We start from the raw sequence: 12,890 nt of genomic DNA, 5'->3' as shown, positions 1-12,890 counted from the left end.
AATTTCATATTTTATTATTGTAGCTGCGGTACTTATAAATGAAGGGTGTAATAACCTGGTTTTGATGTCAGCCTTAGCTTGCTCCCATTCGGTTAGGATGGCTTTCAATTTCATCTCCAAATGTTTGATATCCTTGTCCACGGACGATATTGCACGATTTACCTCCTAAATATTTATTTTCAAGATTGAGCTTTTACTTTATAATAATTTTCATCTGTGTGCCGGAATGTGTAAACAGCTCCAGTTTTACAAGTTTTGGGCTATTTGGCGAGGCTTATGAGCTTTTGCAACCCTCATATGGAAAATAGGTGAAGAAAATTAATTACCACAATAAAGTAACAAACATACCCCCCGTCAAGCGAAGCCCCTAGAAGCATAGGGAGAATCATTAGTTATTTTAATTACACAAGGACAAGAATTAATGTAAAAATCTTAAGATGTACATATTTTAAAATTTCTAAGGAGAAAAAAATCAGCGGGAAAACAATATTGTGTGTATTTTTTTCCGCAAAAAAAATATCTAATTACCTTAGGTATAAGTGAAATTCCTCTACTAGGGCTAAACTGATCAATATGTAGCAAACTAAATAATCTTCTTATACCAGCCTCTACGCTGTGTACAGTTTCTAAGCGAGTTTCCTAAAAAAAAGCATATGTTCTTTAGATTAAAATTATTAGTTGAAAAATGTTAACAGTGTACCCAAAGTATTTAAGAAATATTGAGGGAAAGCATTTATAAAACTTTGGGTACTAGTATAAATGCTAGTTCTATGCCCCTTTCTTCTGAAGAAATGTAAATACATAAGAGTAACTGAATTGAGACTGAATTATTAATATTAACGTACATCCCAGTTAAAGAGAAGCTGCATTTTTAAAAGTATACCTTATTGTTATAAATCTCCTCTAGTATCTGATGTTTGTGATGGATCAGGGGTGCTATGGCTTGTTCAACCCCCGCATATGTTGGAACTGCATCTACGTGCTCTGATAAATGATTAAGTTAATTCAGTCTATACTACAAAGTAGAACGATGTCTGTCTGTCTGTACCAAAGGATCTCGCTAACCGCTGAACCGATCGGGTTCTCCTTAACAGGGTACATTCTCATAGGTTTCAGGAAGGTTTAAACTATTTTGGGGGAGGGTATTACCACCCTCACAAGGATTTTTTTTATGTATATAGACTTGAACGCAAAATAGATATATAACGTAGAGACAACATAGAACTATTACGTATTATTTAAAAAAAAAACATTTAAAGTGCCACAAGAGGCCTCTAGTGGCGTAGCCGCTAGTATATGTATAACTAGTTCACATGTTTGTTTAGATACATGGCTCTTAGGGGATAAAAAATAACAATAAATTGATATACATCCCAAATGATGATTACTAATAATACTCCTTCGATAAGTTGTAAGTTAGAAACCAACCTATCAAACTCAAAAATAAAAGCCCCCAAAGTTTTTCTGCCGACGTGGTTATTAAACTTTGGCTTCCAGTGTAATTTACAGTCCAATGCAATATTCCTAACTTTCATTTTTAATACAAACTACTTGAGGATACTTTGACTGACAAATAATAGGAGGCAAAATATTTTTCTAAAGATAAGATAACCCTCCCTCGTATAAGTGTGTTTAAATGGAGTAAAGTTTTACTCAATATTTTCTTTTCAAGCTATTTAATCTCTTTAAGTAATCTAAATATTCCCTACCTTTAAATCTAAGAAGTTTATGAAGATTAGTGAAAATAAAATCATCTGGTTTGATAACCATGCCAGGCTTAGTATCAATGCAGTCACCATTATTTGCATTGCCAGAGACTTCTAGGCTTTCTACCGCAGATTTGAAACCTTGGCGTTTTCTAAACACGTATAAATTTGTTTATTTAAAGCGCAACAAAAACAAAATTATTTAATCCTATATTGTGTCGGTTAAGATATCGCTAACCACTAAACCGATTATGTGTTTCCATTTTATGAGCTTTATATAGATCCCGGTGAGGTTTTATGTCATTTTGATTCTGAGTTGAAGGTATTTGGTCCATTTCGAAATTTTTTTCTACCCCTTTACAAAACCCCTAAATTGTGTTCAAAGCCACAAGTTCTTTATAAGGAACGAAAATCTTACAGTGGACCAGAAATAGACCAAGAGCATACAAAAAGACATGAGTAGCGCAGCAATGAAAAGCACACAAATACCTGTATCTTTCATCTAACAATTGTTGGGTTTGTTTGAAGGAATTTGTAATATTACTGATATGATCCGCTAATTGGGCTAACATTAAGTCCAACAGCTGTTCACGAGCCCGACTTTGGATTAATTCATCCCTGATATATATAGAATTAAACTTCACTTATCTTAAAATTTAAATGTCTGACCGTATGTCCCACTGGTCTAGAGATTTTAACTAAAAAAGTTAAATTATTGAAATGGATAAAGAATATAAATGGACATTATGACAGGGGAAAAATTGTCGTCAATTTAGGTTGCAAACATGGAACTAATTCATTGGCCAGTTCATTGAGACAGAGGGGGGGGGTGTGATGTGGTAAAGGGGTTGGATATGAGTATCGTTATTTTAGCCCAATGCAAGTTTCACCTCATCAGAAAATATGAAAATCTGGTGTGACATCCAAGTCATATAAATCCATTAATATCGAATAGTTTAAACCAATAATAATTCTAGTTTTAACCACAAGTAATTTTAAATACCTTATTGAGTGTAGCTTTTTAAACATGTAGGCTGATCTTCTGTATTTAATATTATAATCTGTTATTAGAACTCTCTGACAATAGTAACTTATACACCTAAAATAAGAATAAGATCTTCTGTATTTAATATTATAATCTGTTATTAGAACTCTCTGACAATAGTAACTTATGCACCTAAAATAAACAATTAGTTATTATTAACTCTTTATCATACAACAAAAAATACACGACTTAGGGCTTGCTTATATTAGCACACTTACACAGGGGTGTATGTATTTTCTGATAATTTGGCCCTGCTAAGGGGGGGGGGGGGGTAATTAAAAATATGTGGTTGGGGGAAAAAGAATGAAAAAATTAAGTGAACTGAAAGCATTTTTTCAATTTTATCCCCTCTTTGGTTAAAGAAACTAAAATAATGTGTGGAAGGGGATAATATAAATAAAATAAAGAGTTCTGAATAAAAAAAATTGCAGCAGGGGAAAAACATGAATCTTGTGCAGAATATACATTATACGCCGCTGCCTTAGTTTTAGATTAGATACGCTACAATTAACAAATCTACCTGGAAATTAAATCAGAAATAACAAGATTCTCCTTATCATCCGAATTTCTTTTCAGACAGCTTAATATTTCTTCAAACTTATCACTGTCACCCGTAGAAATTGGAACTAAAACCGTATTTCTGTTTAGTCTGAGGGATTGATTTAAAGATTCAAGCGCGGCCAGTAAACCAGCACTGCGGGATTGTTCCTCGATCCGATCCATCTCTGACTTGTACAAACAGGCTCGGATTCTAAAATAGGACAATTTATTTTATTAGCTGAATATTAGAGTAAAACACAAGAGGGAGAAAGGGTTTAATAAATGTATCTCCCCATCGCATCAACCTTGTGCAACCTTTCTATTAGGTCATTGACAATCAACCAATGGTGTTGCTAATATTAACACAGCCAAGTAGCAGACAATAATTTAGAAGCAGACGAAAAATGTCATTAAAAAGAAAGGGAGGTAGTTGTCTGTATATACATCTATACTAAAGATCTGTTAGCTGAATAAGTTTAATATTTAACAGTGAAGTTTCTGGGAAGAATGTGATTTTACACTGGTTCCGTTTTGTAACAACGTAATCTTATTTGCACACTAAAAACTTTGGGTACTTTTATTGTGTTTGATTGGTTGATTAAAAACTATAGTAGTGTCCAAACTTTTTAACTAAAAATATTAATCTACAGATAAGGTAATTTTGTTTATCATCATTAATGTTTACTACGGATCAGGGACAAGGGAATGCTATTCTGGCAAACAATGCTATAGAGCTGATTTCATAGATTTCCAGTTAAAACTAGATGATGAGATTAAGCAACTTTTGGCAGAATTTCATAAGAAACTCAAGTATTACTTTATCAGTTTTTGCTTACTTTACTAAGAGCCATGCAAAAATGATTGTCAGAGATTAGTTCCCTGTTCAATTTTGAATTAGTCAGGCAGAAATAAAGATTTTACATCCCTTAAATATTTTATCTAGATCATAGACTGCTCGTAAATTATATGTTAAATAGTGAATAAAATTGATTGAAAATCCCCAAAAGTGGATAGCTGTGATACTTTGAAAAATATTTAAAATTGTTTAAATATTTATCTCATCTAAAAATTAAAAATAAAAAAAGTTTTTATGACATCTAACAATGAAATTCTGAGCTGGATCTTTAAAAGCGTAGCCGTGGCCGTAGTCGTGGTCAGAGTTACAGCCACCAACCTAATAGCGATCTTTAAATCATATTAACCACGCGCAATCGTGGCCACAAAAAAAAATGCGATCTTTAAATCATATTGACAACGCGTAGTTGTAATCGTAGCGTGGTTAACCACGCTAAAAGTGACCACAGTCCGTTGGTGTGGCTAAAGCATTGCTAAAGCCACGAAGACAGCTGCTTTTGATAATTTTAACGTAAAACTATTGAAAACGTAAATTATAACTGTTAAATGAATGTATGAATAATTGTACGGGCATGGAATATTTTATTTAAAAACTATCATAAAAATATTTTAATTGTGGTTTTTATAAATAATAAAATAAAAGTAAATTATAAAAGTTAGGATGTAGTTTATTTATATGATGTATAAAATAACGTACGGGCATGGAATGATTTGTTAATATTGAACCGTCACGTATGGGTATTGGGTAATACTAATAAAGTATGTTGCCTGTGTTACATAAAGAGACAGTTTTTAGGAAATTAATATGATAAAACTATAAATATACTTAAATTAAATTAAATTCTTTTGGGGATTTATTACTGCAATATTATTGATAAGGTTGGAATATGATTACATTTTTTAAAGGGGGGGGGCGAAAGTGACACTTTTTGAAACCAAAACTAAGAGTCAACAAAGGAACTGAACTAAAAAAAGGGTTACAGGTCTGAGATTTTGCATGGCAGTTGCTTTATAGGGGTACAATATGGAACTGTGAAGAAACGGCGGCGCAACCGCCGAAAACCGCCGTAATTTTTGTTGCCTTTTCTCGGCGGTTTTCGGCGGTTGCGCCGCCGTTTTTTCACAGTTCCATATTGTACCCCTATAAAGCAACTGCCATGCAAAATGTCAGACCTGTAACACTTTTTTTAGTTGAGTTCCTTTGACTTTTAGTTTTGGTTTCAAAAAGTGTCACTTTCGCCCCCCCCCTTTTAGTAATTGAATGTATTTTTTTATTTATATTGAATTTATTGGACTCTCCCTTTGTCTTGTGTGTAGTGGCTGTCTGTCCAGCCGTGCTGGGCAATTGGCCGGGCGTGCAATGTCGTGCTGTGCCGTGCCCCGGCACGATATAGGCCATACCAGCCGTAGTACCAACTACATTGGCTCATGCCCTTAATAATATGTAAATATTACAAACATTTAAAATGTGTTATTAAAATAGTAATTTTGTATAAAATATAATTTCATTTCTCTGATGAAAATAATTTATTTTTAGGTGGGCCATAAAAGATTTTAGATATCCATAATTCTAGGATAGCCGGCATTGCACTTCTGTAAAATCATTTAAAAATCCATGTTTTATTAGCAGCACTGTGGCGACGACTACGGCTACAGCTACAACCACAGCTACGCCTACGACAACGACTACAACTACAACTACAGCCATGACTACGGCCACGGCTACAGCCACGCCAACGGCTACACATTTAAAGATCCAGCTCTGAACTACATAACTATGCTGTTCCAAATCATACATTTAATAATATTTGTTGTGGTTTAATTTGGTATTTCTTGACATCATCTTGCCTCTAATTGCGAAACAAGTTGGAGGGAAGTGTCGAAATAGGAAATGTAAATAAGGAGCTTCCCTGAAATCATAAAATGATTTATCATGTCCTGCAATACTTGAACATAAAAACAACTAATCTTCTCGAATATTAACAATTTACAAACTTATTACAGAATTTAAAAATGGGTAATTTTCCCCAAAGTGCCTTGTAGAGCACAGAATCCCCCCTTTACCCACCATTAACTTAAAACAAATTGTAAACGATCAAAGGGGCGGGGGTCCTTTTGGTATAGCATTAAGGAAACCAAAAGATATAATCTTAATAAGGAGGGGGATCAGTGCTTAATAGGCAACTTTGTGGTAAGGCACCAATATATATATTTTTTATGCTTATTTGTTATTAAGGTGTTCGTCAAATAGAATTTACCTAGTATTTTATGTTTTATGTTTATTTATTTTTTTAAAGCGAAGCTTTTCTATAATTATGGTCGGTCCGTAAGTCTGTACGTCTTTCCGTTACAGTTAGCTGTTTCCGTTAATTTAAAAAGGTTAGAATTGTCCTATCAATTCAAACTTTAAATGCTAATTCCTATAGCTGTTAGGTACCACTTAGAAAGCGCAGCAACTCTATAATCGTTACCAGAAAGTTCATTCGTTCATTTAAAACAGGCTTATTTTTTACTTTTTTTACAACAAATTTTTGTATGTTAAAATTATCCTAGTCATCAGTTTTTTTAATACTGATTCCTATTACAACAAGGTAAAGTGTTATAAGCGAAGCATCTCTATAATAAAGTCCTAAAAACGTCATTATGTCCTTAAACAGTAACATGTATTTAATCAGTTTTGCAACAAATTTACTCACAATTTTGTAGACATATGCATTAATATTCAGTTCTGACACTCTACTAGAGTTAATGTATGTTTGTCCTTCAATTTCAGCGCTTCGCTTATGAATGTTGTCATCCTTGTTTTAATAAGTAATGAACCAAAATGACGTATGAGGGGATGTACAGACAGACTGGAATACGAGTATAGAGTAGCTTCGATACAATTAAATATCAATAATATAACAAGGTATTTATAAATAACACAACATTTATTAAGCAATTTAAACTGGTTAGAATAGGCAGATTAATGGGATTATTATTATAGGATATATTTAATACGATATCAATTAGAGGCTTGGACGTCCTGTTTCTTAGTTAGGTAAGAAACGACGTACTTAAACACGTGGGAAATATAGATACCGCCAGCCTAGACTTATAGGCTTGTATCTAACCGAATGCAGACGGGAGGAAGCGTATTCACTCTTTGGCCTGCAACAATCAACCAGCTCTCAACACAGCAGGATGGAGTATAGTGGCGGTTACAAGTGGAGGTCTGACTCAGCCAGAGAAGTATAGGAATGTGGACAGGGATGGGGATACATAAACTTGGATGGTGAATACCACACTTGCCCCCTCTGAGGGAATATGAAATATTCCCTCACAGTTGACCTGCACGCCTGCTTCTGCGGGTTGATGTTGTACTCGCAGGTTCTTCGATTGCGGCCATATCCCTCTCTACGATATCAACAGGATTGGGTTCTGAGGAAGTAGGATCTTCTGGAGCTGCTGGAGGCTCTGGAGCAACAGCATTCTGGAGGGCCAACACGCCCTCACAGGGAACCGTGGCTACTGGATCTTCAGAGGCAGCGCCAGCCTGCGGATTAACAGGTAGATCAATTCCAGATGGAAAGAGCTCACTGATTTGAGCATCGCGCTCTGTGTCACTGTTTTCCTCTGCAGGATCCAGGACCTCTGGATTGCCTTCTCTATCGGTGGGCCTGTACTCATCAGAGCACTCAGAACCGCCATAATGAGAAATCAGCTCAACTCCATCATCATCTGGCCGGGGTACGTCCCCAGCGGGAAGAGATGCCTCTATGGTCGCCACATTCTGCCCAGGTACATTCATAATATTACAACGAGTATTAATATATTTAATTACCCTGTCAGAGTTTTGGTCCAACAGTCGACTAGTGGCCTCAATGACCGTGGTCATTCGTGATTTTAACTCAACGGTCGAGTCCTCAGAGACAGTGCGAATTTTTTCGCGCAAAGTTTTGCGGTTCCGCAGTAATTCTGCGGAAATTTCAATAAGGCGCTTGCCATGTTGTATATATGCTTTCTCAACAAATGAAGCATTGCTAGCAATTTTAGATTCCAGACTTCTCTGGAAGGGGAGAAGAGCTTCCTCCATTGCTTCTTTTACAGTGGAGGATAGGACTTTTTTCCATTCCTCAGCAGTCACCCAAAAAGCCTTAGGCTCAATTTTGCTTTCTGCTAATGTCTCTTTCTTTTTAGGGGGTAATGGAGGCGGTTGAATTTCCACCTTAGCCTTCTTGGCTACTGGGCCGCCGCTGCCTGTTGGTGTTGGCGGACGTTTTTCTACCGCTTTTGGGGCAGATTTTACGGCGACTACCTCCAATTCAGGTGAGGCACTACGTTTTGGTGGCGATTCCACCCGATTTTTTTGCGGTTCCCCTCCCCTATTTTGTTCCATTAGAGGCCTGGCCCTAGGCCTGGCTTTATCAGAATATTCGTTGGCCTCTAAGTTTTTAGCCTGCCGCAATTTTTCTTGCAAGTCAAGGAGTTCCTTTGGAACATCTTTTCTCGCGGTGCGGTAAACGTGGATCGATCTTGAGACACATTGAAGTTCACTGAGGTTTTCAGGGTTGCGCGGCGGTTTTACACGCGGCTGATACCTGTTCTCATCAGGTTCATAGTAGGCTTCCTCAGGGCCGCCCTGGGGATAGCCATGATTGCTGTCATAATAATAGTCCTCTTCATTGTAAAAGGGTGCCTCTTCATATTCTCGACGGTATGAAGAGTGACCGGCCCCATGGGAGTGGTGAAAACCCCTTGAAAAATTCCGCCTGGGATATCCTAAAACAAAAATAATAAACTTAAAATTAAGGGTCATTAATTCCTTATACCGAATAAGGAAATGTTTTTTACAAAGACGACCTTTAGGGACGACAATCTTATAGGTATATATGTTTGATACAGGTCGTCCGTTTTTGGGGATTAGTTTTCCCCATTATTTGTAAAATCCCGCAATTCGTGTGTTTCACTCGTACCTCCTTCTTTGTACGCGTGAATTTTGGTGCAGGCTAATATGTAAATGATAAAAGCGACGCATAATAACGACCCTATTCCTGTAAGGATGGCTGCTACTACAAGCACTATATGATACCAAGTACTGGATAGAAAATCAACCACCTTATGATACGTTTGAATAAACCAGGAGTCAGTTATTTTTACTTCAAAATTATTGGAGTCTGCGGCAAGTTGGCTGAGGTATAATTCCTCGGCACTTTCTGAGAAATTAGTTTTTTCTAGGCTTTGCCAAGAATGATATAGAAATAGGCTAATCGGTTTATCCATAAGATATTGGTTTACATTTAGTATTTGCATACCCTGCCCTTGATTCCCAAGGAATTTTCCTTGGTACAAATGTAAGAAAATTGGATTTTCGGAACATTTAGTCGGGGTTAAATGGGTGGTGTTAACCAATCTGCGTGAAAATGGTGATATTCCCATAGTCTTATTATTGATTGAAACCGAGAAATGATCCACAAAACAGGGTAAATTTTCTCCCAAAGAAACATTGATTTTAAGACTATCGCACTGTATTACTAAATCCAGCTCACCGAGCGCCCTAACTAGTTTTTTACGATGAGTCTGAATACTGCTTTTAGACAGAAAATGGTTCTGTAAACAGCGAGTTTCGGGGACAATTAATTTATTATATTGTTGGTAGGAATAGAAAATCTCTAGTTTAAGAGTGGGAAATATGGTTTTATAGAATTTGTGAACCATACCATTAAGTTATCAATATTAGTTTTGTAATAAAATAATTCGGGAATTAGACTTTCAAAATGTTTTTTATCTTTAAGTTCTAGCGCTAGAGTAATTTGGGGATCGATCACTAGATATTTTTGGGCACCCTGTTCTCCTTCAAATGTAAACAATGAAATATTAAAGATGTCTACCGTTCGCCAAGGAGAAGTGAATTTTTGTGCGCTATCAGTTTTATCATCTGAGATAATTCTATCGTAGCCTATTCTCAGATTGTGATCTAAACAATTGTTTCCCACCCAGTGACTGCCCAGGTAACAGCCCGCTTTTGTTTGTAATAATTCAACAGGCTCAGCCTGGACCCCTATTTGTTTTTCCTCAAATGTCCCAGGGATAAAAATGCCGTTAATGTTTACGCCGTTTCCCTCGCAGGCGGGGTCGATGCCGTTAAGGAGGTCGTTGGGGTAAGTAAGTGTCCCGTTTACCAGGAAACGCGTGTATGACATCTGGTGTTCATACACTGAGACTGATTTCCCTTCAAAGTTAAATATTTTAGTTTTGGACATGGTGTAACAGTCTTCATAAGTTACGAGGTTCGGTATCTCCACGAGTGCTGGAGCAGCGAGGTGTATGTGGCTATATCTGCCACAATACCAGTAATGAGTACTGGTTCGGAGGTGGCAACGAATTCCAGGTATAATTTTTCTTTCAACCTTTTGCAGCAGGTGAAATTGTTTTTGTTCAATATTGGTAATATTAAGAAACGCAGCGCATTCAGAGATTTTCAAACGCGGATTTTCGTTTGCTACACATTGAGTCGCATCTATTTGTATTATTTCGGACGCATTTGATTTTGCCAAAATAATAAAAAGCCCCAAGAATCCCAAAATAAATTTACCTCGAGCTCCTGGTGCCTTTGCCAAATGATGCTGCATTTTATTTTTATGCTTCTCGTTTTTCTCTGAAATATGTTAATTAGTTAGTTTTAACATATATTTTTTTTTTTGTTTATTTTCGTTATTATACATACGTAGATTAAGCTATATACATTTGCCACCTTGGTTTTATATAATTATACATTTTATATACATTTTATTTCTTCCTTTTAATTGGGTTATGCAGTCCGATTTGGACATGTATGCGGTTATCCCCCCCTTGTGACCTAGTTTTTCTTTCTTCTTCTAATATATACTTGGGTACTATGCTTTGTTTGTTAACATTAATAACCTTTTCAGGGCTGGATTGTTTGGGTCTTTGTGCGAAGAAAGAAGCCTCGGACGGGACGGTTTCTTCCAAGAAACTATTTTCGACGTGGATGTGAGGACCGGATGACCGATCTGCGCCAGGGGGTTCTTGGTCTTTGGGCTGTGACTCAAATGGTGAGTTTTTTTCCATTATATCCCCTCCCCCATCACAATCCACCTCCCCCTGGGGTAAGTCCTGACTAGTTTCAGGGTTTTCTTCTATAAAATCGTCACCATCGTTATCTAGGTAGGTAAAATCGTCATTTTCCATACCTTTATTATCGTTTATTTCGGTTTGCCCGGTATTATCTATGGTCAAGGTTATTTCCTCAGACGGGACGATTTCCTCAATTGGAAAGACGTTAAAGGAAAGTGTTTCCCCCAATAATTCTATTTTAGAATCTATTTTTCGTATTTTATCTCTACTAACAACTTGGTTAGTTTTTATTGGATTTGATCCAAAGGGACTGAGTTCAAAAAGGGCCTCTGAGAATTTTTTTGTTACAATAAAAGGACCCCCATAGAAAGATTGCAATTTTTTACTGACCCCTATCTTGACTAGGTTAAAAAATGCAAAGACCACGTCGTTAACGAAAAGGGGAGATGAAGCCTTCCTAGATTTATTTTGAAACTCTAAATAGATCTTAGATTTTTTGGAAACCTGTGCAATAATTTCTTCCAAATTTTTTAGGTAGTTTAAGTAAGACCTGCAGTCAATGTCCTGCCTTTTCTGCAAGATTGGAGAAAAGAAATCGAGATTGAGAGTTGGTTGTCTGCCGAACATAAGGTAATATGGCGTATACCCCGTTCTTCTAGACGTACTAGAGTTAATTACAAAAGTGGTCAAAGCTAATTTTCTTGCCCAGTCTTTACTTTCGAATCGGTCATCGGATCTTAGACCTGCATAAATGCTTTGATTATGCCTTTCACATGGGTTACTATTAGGATTTCTTGGGGGAATAAGTTTAGTTTCGATACCTAGTTCATCCATAACTTTTTTGAAAACTTCCCCAGTAAAATTTGTTCCCCTGTCACTCCTCAATGACCGAAATAAGCCGTAGGTGGGTACCACCTGTTCAAGGATGACCTTTACCGTACTTTCCACGGTGGCGTCCTTGATGGGGTGAGCGATAATGTACCTAGAGAATAGGTCAACTAGGATAAATATGTAACGGACATGTTGTCCTTGGAAATAGTTAGGGGTTAAAGGACCGATAAGGTCTACTGATACCTGGCCAAAAATCTCGTGACTAATGGCTGAATGGGTGATAGGTTGTTTGTGTTTAGGTACCTGCCCTATTTTTCTTAGGCAGGTAATACAATTTTTGATGCGTGATTCGACAAACTTATTAATTCCTATAAGGAAGAATCTTGCATATATCTTGCGTGTTGTTTCGTTAACCCCCTTGTGACCTATACTATTATTATGTGCCAATTCAAAAACTTTATTATATAATCCAATGGGTACGACGGGTCTTTCAATGAATGTTTCATTGCTAAGAGGTTGTCTAAATATTAGAAGTCCTTCCATAACGTATAAATGTTCTATTAATTTAAAAAGAACCTCTTTCCGGCCGGTTAGTTCAGCTTTTTCAAAACTCGACAACTTCTTTTTTTCGAATATCCACCTACGAATTTCAGATAATACTTGATCTTTTTGTGTTTCAGATTGCCAAACATTGTGCACACCGACTTCCGAAGCCGCATGTAACTCAAAAATCTGGTCTTGGTATGGGCAATCCTGTTCATAAGGATCCAAGATAAATGAGCTAGTACATTTTTCACAATCGGTTTCCTTATGTTCTTTGCATAAAAATTGCCCTC

General features: G+C 36.6%; 2 protein-coding genes and 1 long non-coding RNA gene across 3 annotated transcripts in view; 1 reads left to right on the top strand and 2 right to left on the bottom strand.

Moving 5' to 3' along the window:
• dpa (disc proliferation abnormal) overlaps nt 1–12,890 on the bottom strand; it is a 142,827-nt gene that overhangs the window by 8,986 nt on the left and 120,951 nt on the right. The window lies entirely within an intron of this gene.
• Nucleotides 1–12,890, bottom strand: part of LOC145322840 (uncharacterized) — a 36,187-nt gene that overhangs the window by 905 nt on the left and 22,392 nt on the right. The window contains exons 9-15 of the mRNA XM_080165160.1: nt 3,272–3,502; nt 2,710–2,805; nt 2,196–2,324; nt 1,710–1,858; nt 884–984; nt 529–639; nt 56–165 (exon numbers count right to left, since the gene is read on the bottom strand). Of these exons, the coding sequence (XP_080021286.1) occupies nt 56–165; nt 529–639; nt 884–984; nt 1,710–1,858; nt 2,196–2,324; nt 2,710–2,805; nt 3,272–3,502 (927 nt within the window). The remainder of the gene's footprint in view (nt 1–55; nt 166–528; nt 640–883; nt 985–1,709; nt 1,859–2,195; nt 2,325–2,709; nt 2,806–3,271; nt 3,503–12,890) is intronic.
• On the top strand, nt 10,170–12,826 carry LOC145322836 (uncharacterized). Its single transcript, XR_013880824.1, has 4 exons — nt 10,170–10,516; nt 11,058–11,201; nt 11,758–11,853; nt 12,735–12,826. It is a non-coding gene; the product is annotated as an uncharacterized LOC145322836 (long non-coding RNA).

The sequence above is a fragment of the Acartia tonsa genome, chromosome 6, assembly GCF_053477335.1.
Source record: "Acartia tonsa isolate MP-2025a chromosome 6, ASM5347733v1, whole genome shotgun sequence".
Taxonomy (NCBI): Eukaryota; Metazoa; Arthropoda; class Copepoda; order Calanoida; family Acartiidae; genus Acartia; species Acartia tonsa.
This window is presented reverse-complemented; position numbering and strand designations above follow the sequence as displayed.